Genomic DNA, 27,054 nt, shown 5'->3' with positions numbered 1-27,054 from the left:
TGGAAGATGGCTGCTTTCCTATATTGGCCTCTGCTAGGTTGCATCACTATCCCATCAAGATGACAGACAAGAGCGTTGACAAAGGAACCCTGGCTAAAACTGCCAGTACTTTTGTTCCGATCTTTAATTCTCGTTATTAATACAGTGAGTTTGAAATGAGGACCATCTGATTAGGAGTATGTTTCTTCCTCTAGGAAGCCATGCAGAGTTGTCTCACTTGAATTGCTGTTGAATGCAGTAAAGCCTAACCTTTGGCCTCACAGGACCAAACCACCCATCAATTTCCTTTCATTCAGGTTGAGATATATTTGCAACGATGGTAATGATATTAATGGCAGGACTAGCTCCTACTTAGTGAGTGTTACTCTGCCCTACGCCCTGAACTCAGGTTGCTTGTATGACTCCATGTCACATTAGCTGGGTGCTATTTCTGTTTTTCTTCAGATGAAGACGGAGTCACACAGAGATCAAATGCCTGAGGTCCCATAGTGAATGGCCACGCTAGGATTCCAGCTCTAAAGACCTTTGGCCCCGTTACCATTAAAGTCCAGCCTTTTGCACTCTTCCCTTGAACACAGCTCTACAGCTGAAGTTGCCGTGTCGATCTATTTGTGATTGTTTAATTAGTGTTGATTGATTCCTTTGATGCAGCTTGCAGCCTTGGGACACAGGGATTTGGGGCCCATTCTTTTCGGAGCAGGTCGCACAGAGTTTAACATATCAAGTAGTTCTTTAGTGAGTGTGGAGGGCTTTGAGGTGAGCAGAAGTACTTTGGGCGAGGCCATGTGAGGAAGAGAGGGGAACCTGGAGATGAGGAGGAGAGATCTTGGAGTAATTCAGGACTCACCAGGACCTCCGGGTGCTCTCCTCATTGCCAGGAAACTGTAGATGGGGGTGGAAGGCGCCAGCAGGCTACTGCCAGGTGGCAGTGGTAGAAAGCCGCATTTCCCGGGCTGAGCTTCTCTGGGTTAAGCCCCCTTTTCTTATACTTTTACCACACTTAGCCATGCATTTGGAGGGGATTACAGATTTATGTTAAATATAGTAGCATGTAGAAAGCAGCCTTGTAAGGCTGTGTGCATGGTTTAGAGAGCTGGAATATCAGACTGGGAACTCGCCAAACCCTTAAGCCAGTGTGTACTGAGCTGTACCCTGAGCTGAGCACCTCTTTTTACATGGGTTATCTCAGTCTTCCCTGCGCCCCAGTGGGGGCGATGGTCATTACCACCCCCATTTCTTAGATTCTGGTTCTGATGTTCCACCACTGGCTCAGAGTCCCCTGAACATGAACTGGTAGAGGCAGGACTTGAACCCTGAACTCCTTGCTCACAAAACTCTGGATCCCACGCCCCAGCTGTCCTGCTCAGAAGCTGCTGCCTCCCATCAGGCAGGCCTGTTACCAACCTCTGCATTAACAGACTTCACTGACTGAAGAAATTATGGCTTCAGTGTGCATCAGTGACCTGAGAGATCAGGGCATCGCGGACTTGTTATCTACTGAGGCCTGGTGTGGCCGTGAAAGCTTGAAGTCCCAACACTAGGGAGATGGAAGAAGGGGAGTCCCCAGATTGAAGCCAGACTATTCTGTTTTAGGAGCCCCTGCTGCAACTAACATGAAATTAACTATGCAATATCCTTTAAGACCCTGTGTGTAACACCATGATGCCCATGAGAGAACTTAAATCTTTTCAGAGGGACAGCTCCACTGGGACATTGCCTAGCTGGAAATACTAGCCATGGTCTCTGAATAGTCCTCTCCATTTTAACTTCCCGTGATAGGTGATTCTCTTGGGAATTTCCCACCGCAGTGTGTTCTTCTCTTCTCCCCTGGCTAACACTGGTGCTAGCTTTTTGTTCTTGCACAATATATGGGACACAAGCTCCCCTAGAGTTGGGTGGGTTGGTCTAGATGGCTTTCTTGCTGGAACGCAAAGGCTCAAGGCACAGACATATAGAGCTTCGTGTGACTGCTGAGGAGTGTGGGCTCGTGAAGCAAGCTCTCCATCATTTGAGCTAATGGAAATTCAGATTCTTCTCTAAGCTCTTACGGATTGGTAAATAAGAGGAATGCTTTTAAAAATACCATATCTGCCAAGTAAAACACTCCGGGAGTGGCTGTAACTCCTGCCCCCAAAACCCTCCTTCCATTTGGTGACCTCTAGGGGAGGAGGGGCTGCTGGAAGCCACGTGGGTGGTCTCTGTGTCCCACCTCTGCAGGACTGAGAGGGCGGGGGAGTAGAATGCAGGGTAGGGCAAGGGCTAGTTATTCTGGCAACCGGAGATTTGAGCTCCAGAAGAAAAACCAGGATTATAGAGAAAGTGAGACAAGACTTCACTTTGACAATCAAAGCTCTGAATATTTGAGATACCCAGTGTTAAAGGCTTTAGACTATTATCATCTTATGAGTAGGTTCATATTTATAGTCAGAGCCTCTGATCCCTCATTTCCTTATTTGAAAACTGTTGGATGAGGTTTCCACATTATCACTGACTCAGCTTAGATCATGACATTTGGACTGTGTTCAAGGAAACAACCACGGCCGGCTTATTTGGAGGCCTTTGCTCTCAGGACACCCAAATTTTTCAGTGATAGAGCGTGGGTTGAGCCTGCTCCAGTCCTAGGACTGGCCCCAGCAGCAGCAGCAACCCCACAACAAAAACTTGATTTTTTAAAAATTTACATAAGTATCACAAATATCATGGGATGTATTATCGATCGGTCTGTCTATAAGTGGGATTGGGTTGAAATGGGGATTCAGTGCTGAAACAAGTGAAATAGACATTGCTAGCGGTATTAGGAGGCTGAAGAATCCATTTCCCAGCTAATGAAAGTGGGCCTCTGAGAGGTGAAAGGACTAGGACTGGGTCAGGCCCGGAGCCAGAAGCCTAGAGTGAACGCATGCTGCATCCAGAAAGGTCCCATTCATTCTCTGTCCAGTCCTCACCTCCCAGAGCTGCATCCCTGCTCTCTTGACTCCTCACTTCTTTTACTTTGGTCCATTTTCTTACTCATCAACTCAAGCTGTCTTTGTTCTCATCTTTAGTGTGGGCTGTGGATCAGGCCACCTGACGCTATTTTCAGTAAAACGGTTCCGCTTTGTCCCGATAGCTTCTTATCACCTTGCATCATCTTGCCGTTTTTAATTTCGGAGAGCAATTCTTCTTTCCTCACACAGGTTTTTAGTTGCAATAAAAGCTGTAGTTAGGATTGAGCTCATCTCTCCTCCCCGCCACCGCCTCCTTAATTTTCTTCCTCAGAACCCCTTCCCTCATTTGTCAGCCCCCATTTTTAAACAGGAGCATTCAGTGGGAGCTTTGATCCATGCTCTGCTATGTTTCGCGAAGGCATAAATCACCTTCTGGGGACTTGGTCCTGCCAGGGGCTTTTCTTTCTGGGACTCTGCGGTCAGAACAATAAAAAAGTATGGTGCAAAAGAAGTTTTATGGCAGCTTTGAGAGCAGGAAATTAAGTTTCTTTAACATGCAGATGGGTGGAGGGCTGCTCTCTGGCCTCTAGAATCGCTCAGGCAAGTGCATGTCAGTTGATCATTGTAGGTGGAATGCAATTGTAGAGGATCCTCTGGTCAGTTCATCCAAGAGCCCACACAGATGACTGCCTCCCCAGTTCAAGGAGCACAGCTCCTCTTCAGACCCAATTGAAATACTTATTTTATTAGTTTTTGTCTTCTCTAAGCAACAAAGACTATGATATTAAATCTGTAGCCAAAAGACTGCAAAGGGACTTGATGAAGCAAGGGATGTATGCACAGCAGATGAGATCAAGTTTTACTAGGTCAGCCGTCTGTGGATCCTTCTTAACATTCACTGTCTACCCGGCGGATCATGAGCCCGAGATGCTGTCCCTTGAAATGAGGCCCTGTCTGCACACAGTGCATAGGGCATCTGGAGTCCTAGTACACAGGTGTGTTCCTCTGAGTCTTCTCCACAGCCGACGACCTGTTTCCAAGGTCAGATCCATGCTGCTCAATAACAGTCCTAGCTAGTAGTTGTTAAGTGAGCCACGTGAATGGCTGGTGGTCTGTCTAGGGCATTTGTGGGCTCTGGTTTCATCACAGTCAGGCCTCTCAACTTGGGCAGAGCACCTTTGCTGTCCTTCTGGGCTTAGGGATGCAAAAGGGAATTTCTTGCACCTCAAGGCCTTGTACTTGGCTGTGGTATCCATTTCTTTGGATTAGGGCGTGTGTTGTAGGGGGGCTACCAAACCTTGATTGAGCTCCTCAGTCAGTCATCGAAGGCTTTGTGGGTGGGGAAGCTCAGGCTGTGTGGATGCAGGCACATGCATTTATTTATCCTCTTTATGAATTCCTGCTAAACTTCACGCTACAACACTTAATTAGGAATTGATTCTTAACACAGGCTAATATTCAGCTTACGTGCTTTAGTGTGTATAATCAAGTTATAAATTTTATACATTCGGCAGAGTAAGTTAATATATTTTAGTAGTGATTTAATTCATTATGGGTTGTAAAGTACTCTGAGACCAATTGTAGTCCATCTCCTTCACTTAAATGTCCAATAACGCAGATATTGTTGTTTATTAGTGTTTATCAGTTTCTCCTTTAGACAACGTTATCATTTTGAAAATGAGGTTTCTCTATGAGTGGGAAATAGTGTTAATTTTACAACGCAATTTCATTCACGTCTCCGGAGACTAAAAGATTGTCCCGTTGGTGAATTTAGAAGGCCTTGCTTCTCATTCGGGAAGCGAGCGCTCCGGTCTTCACCTTCCTGGACTTGAAAACACGAACCGCTCAATTCTGTTCTCCTTATATTTTGGCACCCACGAAAGCACTCAGAGCCTATGGTAATTGCAAATGGAATGTAGAATGATGATCTGTTCTAGAAGCCATGTAAGAAGATTGCATTACAGCGAATTCCCAGAATGCATCACCCCTGCAGTAAGCCTGTCTGTCTTTCAGGTTGACCCCCTGTTTACAGTGCCGGCCCCACCGCCGCCGATTGCCAGCGGTCTCGCACCTCAGATTCTGCCCTCCTACTTTTCCCCATCTTCATCCAATATTGCAGCGCCAGTCGAGCAGCTTTTGGTTCGGACTCGGTCCGTGGGGGTCAATACGTGTGAAGTTGGAGTAGTGACAGAGCCAGAGTGTCTTGGGCCCTGTGAACCTGGGACCAGTGTCAATTTGGAAGGGATCGTGTGGCATGAAACAGAAGAAGGTAAATATCATTTATTTTTATTTTATCTCCCTCTGCCCTCTTCTCCATGGTGTTTCTCTGTCCATCTGTGAGGGGGATTTCTTTGCTTTGTGGTTTGAGAGGACAGAAAGGCGGTTGGTAGGTGCTCTGACTTGGTTTAAATAACGATGCTTAATCGTCGTGTTCCTGGCTGCTTTTACCTTATAAATACGTCAGAGCCTAAAAATGCTTCTCCATCCTGAGGGCTAACACGGAGGTTCTGTGAGAAGCGAGGTCAGGAGCAGCTTTCTCCTACCAGGTATCAAGGAGGCGGAGCTAAAGTTCATTTTTTTTTGTGGTGTGCCAGCCAGTTTGTCTGTTTCTGTGGAGTCTTCTACATCTGCCTACCTTCTGAATGTATCGGTGCTCCTTGTGTGGAGCCAGGGCCATTGTCATGATGGAGCTGAGGCTGGTTGGTGCTCAGAGCTAATGAAGCTAAGGTCAAAGGTTTAAGGCCCAGTTGAGCCAGTCATCTCTCTGTGCCCCCCGACAGACCCTTAGCTCAGCAAACCATTTGGCAAGTGCAGCCCTTTAGTCACCAGGGAACCACCACCTGGGAAACTCAGACCCATCTATCATCGCCACTGGGAATGTAAGTCATAGTACCGGCCATGCAGATAGTCAGTGGGTCCAAATCAGTTTGCCGTGTCTCTTAGCACATGGTGTGCGGAGTCTTTCAAGTGGCATGCGTCACTAACAAGCCAGAAGCTACTGAGAAGCAACTCCCAGAGACCAAGAGCAGTCCGCTCCGTGTAGAGCGAGAAGAGGGGGTTGAAGGAGGGAACACATTAGTTGTTTGAAGAGGCGCAGTAGACCATGAGCATGGGAACCTCTCTCCCTTCAGCGAGGTTGGTCAAGGGTAATAGAGGTGGATGGCAGCTGCAGATGTCTGGACAAGACTGAGATTGACAACAGTGGGCGGAGACTGAATCATTGGTTGGACTTGTTAAGGAGGAAGGTTGGTTTTGCATCCTCATGCATTCTCATGTAAAATCAAAGGTAGGACGCATGCCAGGGAAGCCTGGGTGTGCCACTATGAGGGGTTTATTGCTGGGCAGAAAAAAATATTTTATTTCTGGTTGTTTCAAGGGGAAAAAAAACAGATCATTGGAGAAACCTTTGGATTCTATAACATTATATGTATTCTTGTATGGTCTGTTTCTTAATTATTCAAAACAAGGATTGCAGCTGATGCCAATAATGAAGAAAAACAATCCGTTATACAGTAAAAGGAAGTAAAAACAGCAGCTCCTGGCTTAGTTCTTGTCTAAGTGGAAGTGATGATCCCTAAAATTTTATTTGACTTTTTTTTTTTTCAATCTTCTCCTAAAACTAAGCATCGGTCAAAACATCTTTGAAGGTTTAGTTTGGGTTTGTCACCATTCTGGAAAGCCTATTAGCCCAGTCCTCCTAGAATGCGGGGCTTGGAGGATGGTGGAGAGCAGATAGAAGCTCTCCTCATCCTTGCCTGTTGGTTCAGGACCCCCACACCTCCCCAGGTTTCCAGTTTTCTGCCCTAGGGTTCTTCCTGTAAGGCAGGAGTAGTGAAGAAGGGGTTCAGGTCGACCCCTCTTTTGTAGCCAGCAAATCAAGACATTAGCAACATCACAGTTAGTTACATAAAGATTTTCAGCAACAAGGGGGGAAAATGTGGGTTCACTTCCATATACTTGAAATGGAGATTTCCTGGGAAATTCACTCTTTAAAGTGAGGTGTTGTCTTCCTGTTTCCTAATGGGCTTCTTGCTTGCCGTGATCTTATTTATGTAAGTGTGGAGTAGAGCAGCCTTCCTGCCCTGTCACCTCGCTGGATGGCAGCTGTTAGAAAATTAGCCATAGCTTTCCAGGACAGTTTGGGTTATTTTTCAGCTTGCCTAGAAACCTGTTTAGTTTTGACTTTTAACCTTGGCCTCTAATAAAAGTGGATTATTTAGAGCAGGGGAGTTGAGAGGTTGCGATTAAAAGCCAAAGCAGTACATGAATTAAAGTAGAATTCTGATACTCTGACCCTATGTTTAAAGAGCTTAAAGATGCTGTTTTGATAATATAGGAATAAACCCTTACCACTGCCACCCTAGCCTTTAAAAGACAGTTTTTGATTTTAAACAAACAAGCAAACAGTCTTTTTTGGGCCAGAGTTTTACTCTGTACTGGAGGCTGACACTGAACTCATGATCCACCTGCCTCTGCCTTCTGCCTGTTGGGATTCTAAGCATGTGCCACCATGCCTGGTCCTTTCCAGATTTTGATATAATTGGTTTTCTGGGTTTCCACCCAGGCATATCTATGGGTGTCTGTGCACTGACTCACAGTTGTAGAAGAAAGACAGAGTAGCCAACCATGGGCAGATCCAGGCTCCTTGCTGCCCCACGTGTGCCAGGACATGGCGGGTGCTGCTGTTCACTGTGCTGCCTTAAGGAGCCAGAGCCATTCATAGGGTTGTTCGAGCTGAACAAGCTGAATTTCTGACCTCTGTAGAATTAAAGAACCCGTCTTTATGAAGGCCTGGGTCCTAAGACATGGATTTAATACACACCCATTTTCAAGAAAGAGGCATTTACTTTTTTATTTCTTTCTTGGTACCGTGTGCTTAAGGCCTTGGCACCAATTTAAAAATTAAACTCAATTGACTATTAACTTCTTTTCAGGAAAAATAAAGAAAGACACAGAGCAAAGACATTTGGAGCCAATTATTTTGCAGAGCTCAAAAGCGGACGGTTTTGAGGGAAGGGGAGGGCAAAGCAAGCTCTAATAATTTGTCCTACGAGGTTTCACTAAAGAAAGACCTGCTGGTCCCCACACTTATAAAATTGTCAGGTGCCTTTACACTGAGTTGAGTCAGATCCTCCAGTGCTGCCCTAACGGGTGGTGTTTCCCCAAATTTAATTTGATGCTGCATTCACACGTATGGAGGTTGTATATGCCTGTGTTTTCAGACCCTAGAATTTCAAGAATCCATAGTCCGGTCTCCAGGGGTTCTTGGATATTCCTACAACCTCGTGGAGGGTGGGAGCCATAGTGAGACCAGAACTTGTCATTAGGTTACACACTTAGTTGCCTCGTGTTCTAGGAAGCGTCAGCTTCCTTTAGTCGGTCTTTGCACCTCTGGTCACTGCCCGTAGTGAATTTCTGGTGGTTCGAAAACCTAGTTGTGCTCAGGAATGAAGTGTTAATAGTCTGGTTGCTTCTGGAAAAAATTAGCCAGCTTCAGAATATGCTTAATAGGAGAGATAAACGATTACTCCATGTGGATGTTTGCTTACCCTAGTCTGATCTTTCTCCTTTGAGGTGAGTGTTTAGGAGCCATGATGAATTGTACGAGATTACTCACAGATGTAGGGGGAATTTCCATTACATTTTACCCGTGGCTTTTGGGACACACACACTTAAAGTAAAAGAGTTTGTTTGAAAATATGATCTTAAAACAAAAATGGGAAAATAATTGGTGGATCCAGCGCTGTTGTGTGTTGAGCTTGACTGTAGGTGTCTCGATGTGTTTTCTTTTGCATTTTATTGAGGTGGGGGTTTTAACAATTGTTATTTATTCTTGGTTTTCTGTACATGAGTGCCTCTCTGGGTGTGTGCCCATGAGCACAGGTGTGGCTGAGGAAGCCAGAAAAGGGTTTGGATCCCTAGAGCTGGAGTTACAGTGCACAGGGTGTGGTGGGAATTGGATTCTTGACTGTTGAACCAGCTCTCCATCCCTTCAGTTATGTTTCTTATTGGGCCTTTTTTGGTGGGTGGCCACATAGGAGAGAAAAGACTTGGTTCATGTGTGCCCACTGTCCATGCTTATAGCTGTCATTCTCCTCCTCTTTAGGATCTTAATGGTTAACTCAGTACAGTTACTTAGAGAAAGGAAAACTGGCATTTGCCAATGATGGCCTCGAACACCCACAGAAAAACAGAGCATGAGTTCTCAGTACTGTGCTGTTAAGTCACTCGAGGCGGGATGGATTTTAGAACCATCAGATGCCCAGGTACCACCCTAGGCCCTGAGTTGGCATGGGTTTGTGCATTGGTCTGTTTTAGTGCATGATCTGTCACTGGTGTTTTAATATTTCAGAGGTGATCGGAGGGGCAGAGGAGAAAGACAGGTAGAGGAGAAAAAAGAGGAGAAAGGACACTGGGTCCTCTGCAAGTTCCTTGCTTGTTTCTCTTTAAGGGCATCCTATATATTTATTGTCTCAAGTTCCCAAGAGTAAAATGGACCTGGACATTTGCCTTTACCTGACAGTTGATAAGATCTACCAAGATGCGGAAGTATGGCAGGGGAGCATAGTTGTTCAGTTACTAGTGGGGGTGGGTGGGAGCCTTGAGCATCCATCCAGATGAACCGCAGAGGATTTGAGTGGCAGTCTTCATGAACAACCGACTGATACCACTCTTCCTAATACAGTATGAGGCACCTTACTGTTGAGTTTTCAAATGAGCCAGGCACAATAGGTTTATTCCTTTGTCGTTTCTGCTGAATTAATTTTGAAATAGGCCAGAAACCAATAGTGATGTTAATGTAGCATATATCCTGGAGAAAATGGATCTCACTTGTAGCTCCAGCACTCAGGAGACAGAACAAATGTGAGCTTGAGGCCAGCTTGGGCTCCAGGGAGACCCTGTCTACAAACAAGCAAGCAGACAAACCTTGCTTAGATCATCAATGGGGGATTTCCTAGGAGACAGTGGAACGCCAGTGGCACAGAATGATTGTAATGAGACAGAATCACATTGGCGGGAGGAACGCCATAAAGAAACTTCTTTACCTGGTGTTCTGTGCCTTTGGTTTCCAAGTGAAAAAAAGAAAAAGTAAGAAAAGGAAAAAAAAGAAAACAGACAAAGATCTATGAAATGATGGGTTCAAAAGGTAATTAACTGGAGAAATAAATGACTCTTTTTTTTTTTAAACCGCTAGAGATGTTCTTAAATTCCGTTTCTCTTGGATCTCGAAAGTCGTAAATGTGCAGTGTAAGCAGTTTCAGGCTAACTCACTGAAAGGCAACTGCTCTGCATAATTGAGGCTAGCCTCAAATACAGCAGTAAGATTCCCACTCTGCTGCATTTACTTCCTGATCCCAGTACTTCAAACAGAACATTTCTTTTAAACTTCTGATTAATTTGAGGAGAGATTACGCACTAATCCAGGCTTCTGCCCCGTTTTCTGTGCGGTGCTTCGCCGAGTGAGAAACTGTTTTGAGAGCTGTGTTGGTATAAACTTGACTGTGATTCTCGGGGGCGTGAAATGACATTGTTGACTCGCATGCTTCGTTATCCGTTCCCATCACTAGTAACCCTGCAGTCCCAGCAAATGAGATAAATGGTGGCTGGAGCTAGGGACCAGTGCTCAGTTGAGGTTTGTCAGTTCATGTTTTCTGGAAATAAATAATGGTTTAATTACGCTGTGGGTAAGGAAAAGGGTCTAGCCTTGGTCTGGTCTTCTACAACTCCCCACAGAGGTGTTGAGGGGCTGAAAGAACTACAAATTATAATTAGAACCACTGTGTGCACTGGCCATGAACTGTTCAATAGTCTTTTTTACCGACCCTCCAGGAGGCTGCCAATGAGAGTGCTGATTGGTCCCTTGAAAGCCACCATCACTGGTGGCAGAGCAGAGCTAAGGGTGTGTCTTCCAGAGCGCACATTGACACGGAAGGGAAATCCAACTCAAAAGCCAATGCTAGTGTTCACTGAACACAACCAATTTAGCTACCTCTTCTTCTGAAAGCAGGGTGGTGGTTTTGTTTTGCTTTTGAGATAGTTTTTACTAAATCGTCCTAGGAACAAGCCATCCTCCTGCTTCAGCTTGCTAAGTAGCTGGAGTTTCAGGTGTGAACCACAGTGTTGAAGCAACATCTTTAAATTAGGAAAAAAAATGGAAATCAGGCATGGTGGCTCACATTTTTAATCCCACCACTTGGGAGGCAGATGCAGGTGGATCTCTGTGAGTTCAAGGCCAGCCTGGTCTACAGAGTGAGTTCCAGGACAGCCAGGGCTGTTTCGAAAAACAGAAACAAAAAAACACAAAAAGAATTGTAATAACAGAACCCTGTGATGTGCACACACACTTTTCTGATGAAGTAATGTGTGCAAACTGTGGAGGCAATGAGGGATTGGTACTGTGTGTTTTGTTGTAAAACCAATACTGTCACTTTTCCTCTTATCAGTATGAGTGACATGCTCCTTTCAAGTAGGACTCAGCATCATGGTTTTAGACAAATGGTTAATGTTTGGCTATCTGTATCTATCCTGTGGCGATGGCATCAGGTGTTAAGTAAATGGAGCAGAAGCCCTGAAGTCACTTTATAAAGACATTTAAACACCTTTTTTGTTACTTTATCACAAAGATAAACTTCTGTATTTGAACACAGAACTTCAAACATTCAAAAGTAAATTTTTCTTTGGACTTAGATGTGAGAAAAGTTGAAAGCATGCACAAGTGCGTGCATGAGTGTGTGCGTGTGTGTGTGTGTGTGTGTGTGTGTGTGTGTGTGTGCACATACGTGCTCACGTGCGTGCGTCTCTAACAGACATACTTTTTTCTCCTGAATGGAGGAATTTATAAAAAAATTTTATGAGTCTTGATGTTACAGTGACTTTGAACTGAACATACATTTATAATTACAACATGGAAATGATCTCATTATTTGCAGAGAATAGCTAGTGACCCATCTATACACATCAATTGAAGCATTTCATTGATTTTTAAAATAATTCTCATAGCTTTATTGAAATATAATTTACTTAACATGCAATCTGTCCATTGAAAGTGTACGATCCATAGATTTCTCACTGCATCTAGAGTTAGACAGTCATCATTACAATTAATTTCAGAGGTTCTTCATCACTCCAAATTAGTCCTACTGAAGTGATTTTTTTCATTTTGCCCCTGATTCTTTTCTGGTTTATGGGTAAGCATGTGGGGTTTGGGATAAGACAAAGGGTTGATTTGATAAGCACTTTCTTTGTGCCTAAGTGTTTATTAGGCACCAATTTCACTGAAACCAAAGCAAGCTCGCTGTCTCCATCTCTGTTTTAATAGAGACACAGGACTCAGGTCACCTGGACCTGGAGACTTTAGTCTCCACAATACCCCGCTTTCTAAATTTCTGCTCTCCTTCTGACAGAGTTCTCGTGTGTTTCCCAAAAGGCTGGGTGGAAAGAGGGAGCCAATGTGGTGTGATAACTGGAGGTTTTATTTGAAGTGTGAAGGAAGTTCTTTGTAGTTCGTGAGTCTGGTTTGGCAGTGGTCAATCTTCAGCTGGGTTGATGTGTGCCCACTGTCCTTTCTAGCCTCACTGTCCTGAGAGCGGCTTCAGTGTGACTAACTGCTCTTCCATTGTCCTCCACGCCTGGCATAGAAGAAGCCCAGGCATACATATTTGTTGACTGTTGGATAGATTCATGGAACAAAGAGATTCAGGCTAAATACCTGGGTGAGTGGGAGTAGTGGAGCTTCAGAGCCAATTTTATAGATTATGTTTGCTTTAGACAATGAAAGATAGCTCTAGAAATACTTTATTGTTGATTTTTTTCCTTTTTTATTACTTAAAAAAAAACAATCCGAATTCCTACTCCCTCTGCTTATTGTTGATTTTAAAAAAATCTATTGAAAAATCATATTTTACAAGTAATTTAACTTCTCACCTTGCTAGTATTTAACTAATCAGAACAAAAAGAAAGCATAATCAGAGTTATTCAGAGATGATGGCATAATTCAGAGGATGGGGTACTCTCCTCCCATCCTGAAGGCCAGAGTTTTATACCCAAGACCCACATGAGAAAAGAAGAGAACTGACTCCCCAAAGTTGTGCTCCGACCTCCATATTCAAGTCATGGCGCGTCCATCCCCCCATACACACAAACTACACTTACAAAATAAGCAAACAAATGCAATGATTTATACATTCATTATTGTCCTCAAAATGGCCTTTGTTTTCTGACTATAAAGTGTCCCTGTATGGATTCTGGATGGGTTCATGTAAGGCCATGTGGGAATAAAGAAAAATATTTAAGAAAATAATCTGTAATCACTACACAGGTGACCCTTAGTGTATCGGTTAACTTTCTTAGCTTTTTAAGATTGTTAGCTATAGGTAGAACGTAGCATAAGCATCTCTAGAAGAGAATGATTTCTCAAGGTGATTACAGCTAGCCTCAATGCTCAGAGTCATCCATGCTATCGCACATGGCTCACTTCCCTTTCAGACTTGTGTAATATCCCCCCCCACACACACACACACCACAATTTCTATATCCACTCTTTCATCAAGAGACTTATTTCCACATCTTGACAGCGAAAGGAAAAAAGGGAGGTACAAAACTTTTTTTTTTTTAAATGGTAGACTCTTTGTTTTTTTTATATATATTTATTTATTTATTATGTATACAATATTCTGTCTGTGTATATGCCTGCAGGCCAGAAGAGGCCAGCAGACCCCATTACAGATGGTTGTGAGCCACCATGTGGTTGCTGGGAATTGAACTCAGGACCTTTGGAAGAGCAGGCAATGCTCTTAACCACTGAGCCATCTCTCCAGCCCAGGAGGTACAAAACTTATCGTAAGATCCTGATTTCAATTTTGGGGGTAAGTATCCAAGAGAGAACATGATGTTTTGTTTTCTATATAGTGGTTACCATTCTGGCAGGCAGGCAGGCAGGCATCAGATGGCATCTCATCGTGGTTTGATTTACATTTTCTGGATGGCTAGTGTATTGAGCATCTTTTCATGTACTTGTTGGCCATTTGTTCATGCCTTTTGGAGAAATGTCTGCTCAAGTCTGAGATGATTTTGAAATGTGAAGAATTGACATAGCAGAGGTTTCTGTGGCTGATCAGAAGGTTGTTCCTTTGCTGGTCTGATGTAGGCTCACAGCTGCACTCCCCCCTCCCCCCAAACATCTCCTTTGTTATGAGGAAGCTTTTCGGTTTTACATAGTCCCACTAAACTATTTTGCTTTTTGCTTTCCATAGGTTTAGCATTTTCCTATGCTTTCAAAAGAATAGTTGAGCTCATATACAAGATGCACTTTTTATGAATCTGGGCAAATATTTGATAAAATGTTCATGAAAACAGATGTCAAACTGCCTTTGCAAAGTGGCTGAGCCATTTTTTGCATTCCCACCAGTAATAAATAAAAGGTCCTGCGACCCTGCACCCGCTAGCGTTTAATGCTCTCACATTCTGAAGTTTGGCCCCTGGAATGAGTACCTTGTTTTAGGTGAATTTCCCTGAGGAGGGTTAAGGCAGTGCTTCCTGGACTTTTGCCATTTGTATGTCATCTGTGATGGTGTGTGTCTGTTAAGATGCTTGGACCATTCAAAACACGGTTTGCTTTTTGCTATGGAAGCTGAAGAGCTCCTTGCCTATCTTAGATAACAAACACTTGCTCCCAGTCAGCAGCTCTCTTTTATTCTTCTCACAATGGTTTCCCCCCTCTCTCTTCCTTCCCCCTCCTTGTCAAGTCTTCGTCAAGATTTTCTTCTGTGCCATCTTTCGGTTTTTCAGTTTTGCGCCTACGTCGAGATCTGTAGTCCATTTGAATGCATGGCACGAAGGGCATGAGGTTTATGTCTAGATGTTTTTGTGTGCAGCTGTTGTAGAACTTTTCTGAATCTGTTGCCTTTGCGCCTTTGTCAAAAATCAGTCCACTATATCGACATGTGTGTGTTTTCCTGGGTGCTGTTATGTTGGAATACCTTTATTCATTTTTTTCTTTCTTTGGTTTTTTGAGACAGGGTTTCTCTGTAGCTTTGGTGCCTGTCCTGGAACTAGCTCTTGTAGATCAGGTTGGCCTTGAACTCACAGAGATCCGCCTGCCTCTGCTGGGATTACAGGTGTGCGCCACCACTGCCCGGCTAAAACCAGTCTTGATTATTATAGCTATACTGTAGAGCAGTGGTTCTCAACCTATGTGTTGCAACCACTTTAGGGGGTTGAATGGCCCTTTCACAGTCACCTAAGACCACTGGAAAACACAGATATTTATGTTATGATTCATAACAGTACCAAAATTTCAGTTATAAAGTACCAACAAAAATAATATCATGGTTGGGGTCAGCATAACGTGAGGACCTGGTTTGAAGGGTGGAAGCGTTAGGAAGAAACACTGCTGCAGAGTTTATACTTCATATACTTTGACCTTCTTCAGTTTTGAGTTGGCTATTTTTTTTTTTTTGACTCTTTGCCTCTTCGTGTTAACGTTAGAATCAGTTAATCAGGGTCCACTGAGTAACCTCCTGGGTTTCAGATTAATATTGCATGGAATCTGTCCATAAAGTGGGAGGAATTAACATTTGACTATTTCAAGTAATTCTACAAGTGTGATATCTTCATTTATTTAATTCTTGGATTGCTTTAACCAAATTTTAATAGTTTTCCTTATTAGCTATTGTACATGTTTAATTAGAATTGTTTTATGTTTTATGATACTAATGAAAATAGCATTTAAAATATTTCTTTTTTTAATATTTATTTATTATGTATACAATATTCTGTCTGTGTGTATGTCTGCAGGCCAGAAGAGGGCACCAGACCTCATTACAGATGGTTGTGAGCCACCATGTGGTTGCCGGGAATTGAACTCAGGACCTTTGGAAGAGCAGGCAATGCTCTTAACCACTGAGCCATCTCTCCAGCCCCCAAAATGTTTCTTATGTTTATTTTTTTTGAGCACATGCATGCCCTCACACTTGGTTAGCCTGTGTGTGGTTCGGAGGATGGCACGTAGCTGTCGGTTTTCTTCTTCCACAATGTGGGACTCGACTGAAATTCAGGTCATCAGACTTGGTGGCAAGATCTTTACCTTCTGAGCCATCTTGACAACCGTTATGTCTGAAATGTTAGATTCCACTTGTTTATTACTGAGAATCGAGAGAGTGACTGACTTTTGTGTCCTGTGCCTTGGCCTTATCACTTATTAGTTTTCTATAGTCATGTTGAATGTTGCCTTCTCTACTGCTCCCTCCCCATTACATGTAGCGGCACATGGTGGCACACACCTTTAATCCCAGCACTCAGAAGGCAGAGCCAGGCAGATCTCTGAGTTCAGGGCCAACCTGGCCTGGAGATTGGGCTCCAGAACAGCCAGAGCTACACAGAGAGGAGAAAGCCTGTCTTGAAAAATCAGAAATACATATGTGTATCTTTTCTTTTATTTTTAATTTTATTACTAGTTTTTAAAAAATTATTTAAACCTTTTTCTAAAAAAGACTATTTCTCAGCCAGGCAATGATGGCACACATCTTAAAGCCCAGTACTCAGGCAGAGTTGGGTGAATCTCTGTGAGTTTGAGGCCAGCCTTGTCTACAGATTGAGTTCCAGGACAAGGAATAAACAGAGAAACCCTGTTAATAAATAAAAGACGAATTCTCCCTGTTCTCTGTTCAGGTGTAGGGCCAGGTCTTGTTTAGGCAGCCATATTGTTGCGGTATCTTGAGTCTAGATTCTGTCTTTTCTAGGAGACACAGTTTTACAGCAGACTTTGGTCCTCTGGCTCTTTTACTCTCTCGAGTGTGTGAGGTATTCCGCTGTTGTTACAACACTTTCAAAGCTGCGAGTGGTGGAGGAAGCCTGTACCATTGCAGTATTTGAGAGGCTGGGAGCAAGAGAATCATGAGTTCAAGCTTACACTACCCTGCAAGACTATTTCAGAAAGGAAGGCACTTTCTACCTATCTAAGGGTATGGAATGTTCTATGGAATGTATACGATGGCTTGATTAAAATTTGCCAGTGCTTATTCACATTGCTTTCAAGTTTTGAATGAACATAAGTTCATAGGGTGGTATATCTTTATGTAAAGGGGGTTGCTTTTTTTGTTTTGTGCGCTTGGAACTACAGTGCTGGTATTAGTTTCAAGAAACTGATTGCTAAGTCTATGCAAACAAATATTTGTAATATACTAGGACACATGGTTTAACGCCTTCCTTTAATGGGCTGGGCCAATGTGCACATCCCAGATGGAAGGATGCTTTTCTCAGGCTGCCCAGCTTTGGACCCACCTTCATTTTAATAACAGGTGGGATTCGGCTCCAAGTTCCATGTCTAGCTTGTGTTAATGTCCAGGCTCACTGGGCTCTGCCCCAGTGGAGGCCTTTGCTGTCCATCACAGAAATGTTTGGCTTCAGCTTTGGCTTGGGTCTGGAAGGGCATTAGTAGCACCCTATCCCCCAAGAAAAGGGAAGGAAGCTAAAGGAGACCTTTAGACAGCAGAGATTCAAATCCACAGTGGGGAAACGTTAGTCCAGTCACCAGTTCCTCTGAATCACAGCCAATTAGGCTTGTCTTCCCAGTGTCTCTCTGTTCAGTTCTGCTTCCTCAGGGAAGCAGGAAGGACAGCATATTCATAGGAAATCCCTTGAGTGTCATAACCTGTTTATAATATACAATTTGTCACTTGGCATATCAAGCGGTGTACAGATTTCTCCCTGACACATCCAAGCCCTCCCTGCCTTGTCCCTTTGCCTGCCTCCCAAGCTCCCTCTCATAATCTCTCCTCCCTTGGCAGGTGGAACTATCAGGGTACTTTTTAACAGTGATGTCGACCAAAGCACTCCCATGCGCCCTTCTCCAGACTTCCTGTTCAGAAAGAAGCTTGGCTGGTATTTCCTTGGCAAAGGGAAAATGAGCCGTAGTGTGGGAGAAGGCATAGCATATATGTTCCAGATATCTGTGCTCAGCAAAGAAAATAGCAGGAATTAGGCTCGTGGGCACAATCGCAGAGTACCTAGCAGGGCCCGACATCACGCATTTAGGAGACTCAAGAGAGGGGCAGATAAAACTTGCAGCGAGGTAAGCAAAACCCTGATTGCTCATTTGGTAATTTCTTATAGCCGAATACTAAATTGAGCAGTCACATGCACGCTCATATTTGTTTTTTCATAATTAAACCTCCCAACTCAATCAGTAACTGAGGCACTTTTGTGGCATTTCGTTCTTTGGCTGTTAGAAAGGTGGCACCTGAGACTCTGACACAGGACACGCCGGGTATCTGTGTCTGCACCCTTAAGCCCTTTGGTCTGGGGAGATCCTTATTGTTAAGGTTGGAATCTACCGTGCCCCTCTGTCAAGCTCACACTTGGAACACTTGGCTCATGGATGGTGGTGAGTGGCAGAATCTTTAGGACACAGGTGGCCGATGTTAGTCACTAGGCATAGGACTTTGAAGGCTGTGCCTGCCCACAGTTTTGTTTTAATGTCCTATTTCCTGTGAGGAGCCGTGGGCTCTCGCTGTTGTTGCTGTCAGAGCTCCCTTGCTGAGATTGGACTGAAATTCCCTGAATCTGAGAGTCAAAAATGAATCCTTCTCATTTATTCAGCTTCCTTTGGGTGTTTTGTTAGGGTGATGAGAAAACTAGCGCACATGCACCAAGCTCTCCACCTAATTAGCCTCTGTCCATAAGCGGAGGCTCCCTTACAACGCTCATTCTTTTCTTTGTGGGGAGGGGGCAGAGGTTTCAAGACAGGTAGTGATGTTCATGTCCCCTATCCCCTCCTCACTGGGCTGTTGGCTGGCTTGATCTGATAGTGGTCTGGTTCAGGATATCACAGCTGCTGGAAGTTCCCGAGACGAGTAGCCCTGTCATTTCCAGAGGACACTGTTTTGCCCTAGTTCTCCCCAAACTCTGCAAATTACAACTTTTTCCAGGCCCCTGGAATGGTCCCCAAGCCTTGGAGGGAAGACCCTTGTTCTCAGAGTTCTTCTGTAGAATAGCGGAACATCTTCTTAAAGTTACTATTGGCAGTACTTTTTTTCAGAATCTCTAGTTCCTAACTAAAGTAATTGGTCTTCTTTGCTTCTGAGCGTGTGGGCAAATATAGCTAGTTTTTACAAACTGTCGAAAACCAAGTAAACACTTTCCTGGCTGTGAAGGTTTTGGCTGATACATGGGAGCTCAGTTTGGCTTATAGAGAGAAATGTTTTTTTAAATTTAATATTCACTCAATATTTTTACAAAATACCCCCAATGTAGTTTTCAGCTCTGTTCTTCACAACAAGAAAAATCAAAACAGCCACCCATTCTCCTTTCCTCGGAGAGGGAGCCCCACGTGTTCTCCTGGGTTGGCAGGAGGCCTGGGTCCTGCCAGCTCTTCAGAGACTCCTGTGGACACCCGCAGGCTGGGTTTTTGCCATGGAGATGTCTTCTTGACAGACAACTTTTGAAGTTACTCAGGTCAAAAAAGTCGGCTGAGAACATGTAACATGTCTTACTTTCCTGGAGCGGCAGTGGAGGCCAACGTGTTCAACAAGACCCACCAAAGGCAGCCTTCTCCCATGTTCCTCTACTTCCTGAAGAGACACAGCCACTTTTCGGAATATGAAAGCAAACCTACTGGAGACAGCGTGGGAAGTGAGTCACATCTGAGTGGCACATCTCCTGTCCATGAGTAGAATGATCTCTTGTCCTATCAGATGCCCAATGGTGGAGCCAGAATCAGGATCCGCCATCTTGACTTGGAGCGCCATGAACCTGTCACCAAGGTGGCTGCAGCAATATGGCGACGTGAGAGGTGTCTTGTTTTCAATAAATGTTTGAGGACTCAAGTGCAGACTCAGAATTCTCTTCACTGGAAAGCACCAGCCACAATGGCTGAACCCCTGTAGTCACCCTGCTTGGTAGGAAGACTAGAAGGCTATCTGCTACAAAGGGTTTTTTGGATTTTTTTTTTTTTTAGTTTTGAATTGATAATGAGACAAATAAACCTAATGGAACTTGGAGAACAAAGGGTCCATTTTCAAAGACACAGAATGTTGTGAGCTACTTAAAATTATGCTGACTGACATCAGTCTTTAGTGACTTCAGAGGAGAGGCTTGCCTCAAACCTCCAGTCAGTTACTCGAGAATTCCCAAAGTGTATACCTTCCAGGAGATATCATCTTATGTCTAGCTTGTGGATTAGATATCTTCTTGCAATAAATATCATGAGCTGAGCCAGTCCCCCTGAGCCCGCAGTTTCTTGCAAGCAAGGTTTTCTAAGAATGGAATTTCAACAAAGCATATTACATGTTGGATGTAATTGTTAAGTCTTCAAGCCTGAATTAAAGTCACCATCTTTATTTTCTCTCACTGGAGAAAGTATGGGGGATTTATGACCCATTGTGCCATCAAGACAAGATCCAAGAGGCACAAAGTTCCAGGGCTTTAGTGATGGCGATCTGCTTGTCCCTCTTGTTCACCTAGAACCTCCTCAGAGTTCCAGGAGAGTGTGGACTGTACCACATTGGACTCCTTCAAGAGTCAGCCTGGCAGCTGAGCCCGGGACCCGGGAACTCAGGTTGGGGTTTGCTGACGAGGAGTTGCTTGCTGTTCCCCTCTAGAGTTGCCTCCCCTGACTACAGCCATCAGCAGACTTTCCTTTACATTGAACTTGATCTGTGGGGGTTGCAGATAGTCTAGCAAGAGGTAGGTGGGCCTCGTTGCACACTGGGGGAAGATTGTGGGTGTCTTTTGCAAAGGAGAAGGAACAGTTTACGGAGAAGATTGTCAGGGAGCCTGATTTTGTGTTCTTCAGCTATGAATTCTGGCAGCCCAACTTGTTATGGTTCAGTGTTAGATGTCACTCTCTCTCGTATTTCCTTCTGGTCATTAATGAAAAATGATGAAAGGGTCAGAGGCGCGCCTGGTCTGTTGGAAGCATAATCACATTGATTAGAGCGCAAAATGGCACATGGAAATGGCTCCAAGGCAGCCGGAGCCTTTCTCCCAGCGTGTGGACTCCTTCCCTCTTTCTTTAATCCTCTCTTTCTCATTCATTCTTGTTTAAGTGGGACAAGTCCTAGTCTCATACTTTTTAAGAAAAGATGGGTAACTAAACCAACAGAAAAAAAAATTAAAGTAACAAAGAAACAAACAGCAATACTAAACCAAAACTAAGGCGACAGAATTGCCACAGCTCTAAGGTACGGATAATAAGTTGGTTTTAAATGAGAGGCCAACCAAGGTGTGGGGGTTCACACCTATAACCTCAGCAGTTAAGAGCCTGAGGCCAGAGAATTGCCACAAGTTTGACCTAGGTGTATGGTATATTTTAAGGCACCTACAGTGTGCTAGCCTGCCTCAAAAAAACAAAACAAAACAAACCAACAACAACAACAACAAAAAACAAAACCCAAACCAAAAAGATGAAAGAAAGAAAAAAGGTGTGGCTGGAAGACCAGGTTGGGGGCCAGTCCCATCTCTCTGTCCCCATTTGTTACATAAATACCTATATGTGTAAATAGCTTAGTGATATACTTTGAATATATTCTCGTTGCCTCCCAGCTTTTGCAGACATGATCTCCTGTTCACTTTGACAGCTAATGCATTTTACATAACTCAAGTGACAGGATGTGGGTCAGCCATGCTTGGAACTTGGGAAGATTAATAAGGCACAGTGGTTAAAAGGGACCTTGGAAAAGAGCACTGGCTTAGGTGTTGAGAACCCAGTGCTGAGTTTGGTGGCACATGCTTATAATTCCAACATGTGAAAAGTTGAGGCAGGGGGATTGCGAGTTTAAGGCTAGCCTGACGTACACAGAAAAGACAGAGAAAAAGAGAGATAGAAACAGAGATACACACAAAGAAACACAGGGAGAGAAAATGCATGTACTAGGCTATGGTCTCAATTTTCATCCTTAGCCGTTTTCTCTTGGCTCCGGGCCTGGCTTTCCCCAGGTGTGAAATGGAGTGGGCTAAAGTGCATGATCTTCTGTTGATACACGAAGTTCTGGGTGCAAAGGAGTGTAATGATCTTAGGTCTTCATGCCAGAGTAATCACAGACTTGAAGGGTTCTACACAGAATGCTTAGCAGATCACGCTGATGGCATTACTCTTAAATACCCTCTGGGTTACTGCTGGATGGGGAGGCTCAATCTGAGTCTTCATAAACTGGTATTTCTAGGGCTCTTCATTTACTCAAACCATGTGTCAAGTCATTAGCACTCCTGCGGGAAAGGTGAATTCTGTAGCCCACTCCTTCCGAAAAAGAGAAGCCCCTGGCCTAATGGACCTGAGCGAACACCACTGTAAAACAGAGATGTTATGTGAACAGGACAATGAGCATAGGAATGCAGCCTCATTTGCTTTCTAACTCTTATCCAAGTCTCTCTCTCTCTCTCTCTCTCTCTCTCTCTCTCTCTCTCTCTCTCTCTCTCACACACACACACACACACACACAAGCACATGCACACACAAAGACACACATATAGTTCAAAAGGGCACAAATTTCCTATAGGCCAATTGAAAAAGCTGTAGTTAGCCAGGCCATGGTGGCATGTGGCTTTAATCCCAGCACTTGGGAGGCTGGAGCAGGGGGATCTCTGTCAGTTTGAGGTCAGCCTGGTCTACAGAGCAAGTTTTGGAATGGTTCCAAAATCTACCCAGAGAAACCCTGTCTTAGAAACAAGCAAACGAAGGGCAGTCGTTTCATAGCCCAGTTTTCTTTTCATCTATTTTCTGTTTTTTAGCAGCAACTAACTACTCTGAACTCTCAGGTGTTCAATTTTCCTCTATTTTCTTTTCTTTCTTTCTTTTTGGTAAATATTTCTTAATTTTTTTTTTGCTCTGATTTGGATATTTTACAGAACCTCTTATTTGGAAACATAATGACTAAAGACTCTTTTTCTCCTCCAACACAAATATATTTTACCTCACCCATACTCCCAATATAATTATGAGTTACGAGCTCTCTGTTGCTGTTTGACAAATTATTCTAAGACATTGAGCCATAGAATAACAAACATATATTATGTCACAGTTTTCTTGGGTCAGGAATGTGGAGTGTGGAAACAGCTTATCTGGTTGCTTCTGACCAAACTGTCTCCTGAGGTTTCTGTCAAGCTGTAGCCAGTGCTCCTGTCAGCTGAAGACTTGGCTGAACCCAAAGGACTCCATTTTGAGCTTACTTATGTGGTTATTGGCAAGCTTTAATCTGTTGTGAGCTACTAGGTCAAAGATCTTAACAGGTGCCTCTGTATAGAACTACTCACAGTGTGACAGCTTGCTTCTCCATCAAGATAGATGGATGGATGGAGGGATGGATAGATGGACGGATGGAGGGATGGACGGATGGAGGGATGGAGAGGTGGGTGGTAGGGTGTATGGATGGGTGGATACGTATACACATACATACATACATGGGTGGGTGGGTGAATGGATAGATAGATGACAGGTAGATGACTGATAGACAGACAGACAGACAGACAGACAGACGTAAAGTGCCAAATAGAATCCATGTTTTTATGTAACTTAATGTTAGACCTAATATCTGTACTCACTTCAAGCAGAGCGTGAATACTAAGCAGTGGTGGAATTAGGGACCATGATAGAGGCTGCCTACCACAAGTAGTTTTCTGTTGGAAATGTTTACATTATTATGGCTATGAATAGACTACCCACAGCGTAGCAATGTACTGTGATTGATTACCTTTCTTTCTCATCTACCTTTCTCCCTGGAGTGAATATTTAACTTTTATTTTGTTTGTTTAGTGTTCTCTGAGCCCATCACTAATTCAGCATGCATTACCCTGCCAGAATCAAATTGCCTCTCATTACATTGAAAGGCATCAAGTATCCCACACAGTTTTCGTATTGGACTAGTTTTCCCCAGTCTTCTGACCTGCTCCAGACTGGACTGATTACAAGAACATGATGCATGTCTATACAAATCTGGGCTTGCTATTTTACAGCTTGCTCAAGCTAACATCGACTGTTACTTTGCATGTCCTCTTCTCTTGGTCTGCCCTTAATCTGGGGGGGAGTGTATCTTTCAGGAGTGTTCACGGGAGACCAAAGTTATGAGATCCTGAAGGCCTACAAATGTGTTAAATGTGTTTCTTCTATCCTCACACTTAGTTAATGCTGTGTCAGCTGAGGGAATAATTGGGAGTTGCTTGACCTTAAGCCTTTGAAGATGGTACCTGTGTTGGAGATGGGTAATATCACCCTAACTTGAGCTCTTGTAACTGATCCTTGTCTTGTCTCCTAAGCCTTCATTTTTTTCTTTTGAGCATTCTGACATATCTCATTGACATTCTTTGTCATGAGATCTTTTAAAATCTGTGGTGCTAAGCTTGGTCCTATGCCTGGAATCAGTGCTTTTAGGGACTGTGTAGACAGACTGCAATGGCTATGATTTACATCCCACTCTCTTTTTAGACCTTTTATTTAGAGCCTCCTGTTACATCCTTTCTCCCTCCTTTCTCAAAACTCTGGTTTATAGGTATTTATGTATTTTCTTATTTCAGCAGACTTTTCTCCAAATTTATCATTGTTTTTTCTCTGACAAATCTGTTCTCATGTATCTTTCATTTCTCAAAGCTTAAGAACAACAACCCAGAAGTGTCCCCGCAAGCCTTCCATTCTGGTTTCATGAATAACTCTTTTTCTTCTTACTACAGAAATCCTATTTTTCCTCTTTCTTATTTTCTCTCAGTATTATTTTAAATTCTTTCTCTTTCGACTGCGTCTAGTTTAGGCTTTCTATGTCACAGTGGCGATGTCCCTCAACCATCTGTGGCTTCTTGGCTATCTAGTGCTAACCACTAAGGAGCGTATCTTGGGGGACTTGATGATGGGATAAAAGGGATCATTTCCAGAGTGCCTCTGGGTTGTCTTTTACCTCATCTGCTTTTATCAATTTCTTAAGAAAAGCTCTCGCTATATTCCTGACTGCCATCTTTCTTGCTGTCACTTTCAGGGAACTAAAGGCTAAAGGCTTTCTCTACATTGTCCAAATTTAGCTTAATCTTACTATCCTCCTGCCCCTGCCCCTTTTTTGGACTGAAATGTGATCTCTATAGTATAGTTTCTTAGCTGAGAATTTCTGGCAGCTACCATGAGAAAATTTTAGTTGATATGGGATATGCCACCATAATTATCACTTACATCAGCAATCAATTTTTTTAAGATTATTGCTATTTGGGTTTTTTAGTTGTTGTTGTTCATTTGTCTTGTTTTTATTTTAAGCTGAAGCCTTTCCATCTACCTTAGAATGGCCTGGATCTTGGGGTTCTGGTGTCTCAGATTCCCACGGGCTGGGATTAAGGTCAGTCTGTTATTATGGATTTTTAGACCCAGTTATTCCCAGAAATGTGGCTTCCGTTGTGTTTGATTTTGATACAGACCATAAGTTTGGGAACTTAAAACAGGAAATGAAACTTCTAATGTCACCAGACTTTGTTGTTTTTGATTATTAGTTATCTAAAGTAAGTAAGTTAGTGACTTTTGGAATGAGCTTTCTGCCGCCCTTACCCTGCCTACCTCCTGGTAGATCCTTGGCAGTCATTATTTTGGCCAGAGCTCTGCTCTTTTTTTCTTTTTCTTTTCTTTTTTTTTTTTTAATTTAATGAGAAGCATTTCTCACACCACTGCTATTTTTCTTATTTCCTCAAAACTCTTTTCAGTATTTGTTGCAAAACTCTTACTTCCTTCTTTGTTGAACTTCCATGCAGATCTAGTTGAGACGGGTTTCCTGAGTACTTTCTCCACGGAGAGACGTGTTGAAGGAAACCAAGTTCCCCTGTTGTATTCACTAGTAAAACCACACTTGGGCGGGATGTGTTTGCAGTGTCTCTGAGCAACTTTGCTCACTTAACCACACACATGCAGCTACTTAAATTTTCAAGTATTGTTTGTCTAGAAAGGTTCTGTTTGGTTTAGGCTGCCTGCCCGTCGTAAAGTAACAAAGCATTTAAAGATTGTGAATGATGATTTGAATATTACATTGATGCCTCTAAGGCAGAGATGTCCGTCTTCTTCACCAATGCAGAACATACGGGAAGGTCTCAGTTCCAGTGCTGTCTGAATGGATGAATATCATTATCCCAAGACTTTATTCTCAAACCTAGACAGTGGTGCTCAAATCCATTCTCTCCTCACCTCTCTTCCACCCTGTTCGAGTCTGTGCTGTCATGGAGTGGGTGATTGAGTTGGGGAGAGGTAGGGTGGGAGGCCCTGAGGTTCTTGCTGTTCTCAGTCAAGTCAATGAGGTGACAGTCAGGAAGCTAAAGGAAATGCTTTTATAGCTTTAAACGTGTTATCTTGGAAGAGCCCAGCTTGGAATGCTAGAGCAGAGAGAAGCCGCTTCTAACACGGCCAAGTCAGTGCAGGCAAAGCTGCTAATTTGTTTTCAGCTTCAAGGAGATTTAGAGCCTTGGCCTCCCTGGCAGGCAGGTGTACAATGGAATTCTTTTCCTCTTCCTTCTTCTAAGGGTGCTGCCGGGCTCCAGGAAGGCTGCGTGTTTATAGAATGGCAGGACCAAATGCTTCTTTTCCTGATAGACATGGGGATTTGTTACACAGAGCATTTCTGAATTAATGGAGTTTTGGAAGAGAAATACACTTTTTTTTTTTCATATCTTGGAGCAACTGCAGCCTGGCCACAGAAAGGAGAACTGGAGGCCAGTCTCCAACCTGCTGGGAAGGGAAGAATCAAAGGGAAAGATTTTGGTTGGCAGCTGAGCTTAGCTAGGCTTGACCAGCCAGTCAAGGTATACACGAAAGAACTGAGGCTGGTTGATAAAGTACTTGAGTAGCATGCATGGAGCCCTGAGTTCAATCCCCAGCATCCATGAACTGGGATGGTAGTCATACTGGTGATCCACCCATATACTGGGATGGTAGTGCATACTGGTGATCCACCCATGAACTGGGATGGTAGTACATACTGGTAATCCACCCATATACTAGGATGGTAGTACATACTGGTAATCCTAGTCTCTAGAGGTGGAAGCTGGAGTAGTAGACTTTCAGAATCATCCTCAACTTCATAATGAGATCAGGGAAGCCTGGAATACATGAGACAGCAGCAGCCCTCTAGTGATGTCAGTTCAAGCTGCCTTCCCTGGTTGCCAGTTAAGTCCCAAATCC

General features: G+C 43.6%; 1 protein-coding gene across 4 annotated transcripts in view; it reads left to right on the top strand.

Moving 5' to 3' along the window:
* Nucleotides 1–27,054, top strand: part of LOC121441948 (zinc finger protein 608) — a 109,544-nt gene that overhangs the window by 43,147 nt on the left and 39,343 nt on the right. For all 4 annotated transcript variants that reach the window (XM_041643365.1, XM_041643366.1, XM_041643367.1 and 1 more), the window contains exon 3: nt 4,941–5,196. In XM_041643365.1, the coding sequence (XP_041499299.1) occupies nt 4,941–5,196 (256 nt within the window). The remainder of the gene's footprint in view (nt 1–4,940; nt 5,197–27,054) is intronic.

The sequence above is a fragment of the Microtus oregoni genome, unplaced genomic scaffold (genome assembly GCF_018167655.1).
Source record: "Microtus oregoni isolate MIOR12 unplaced genomic scaffold, Mior012 000085F_ref0000168, whole genome shotgun sequence".
Lineage (NCBI taxonomy): Eukaryota > Metazoa > Chordata > Mammalia > Rodentia > Cricetidae > Microtus > Microtus oregoni.
This window is presented reverse-complemented; position numbering and strand designations above follow the sequence as displayed.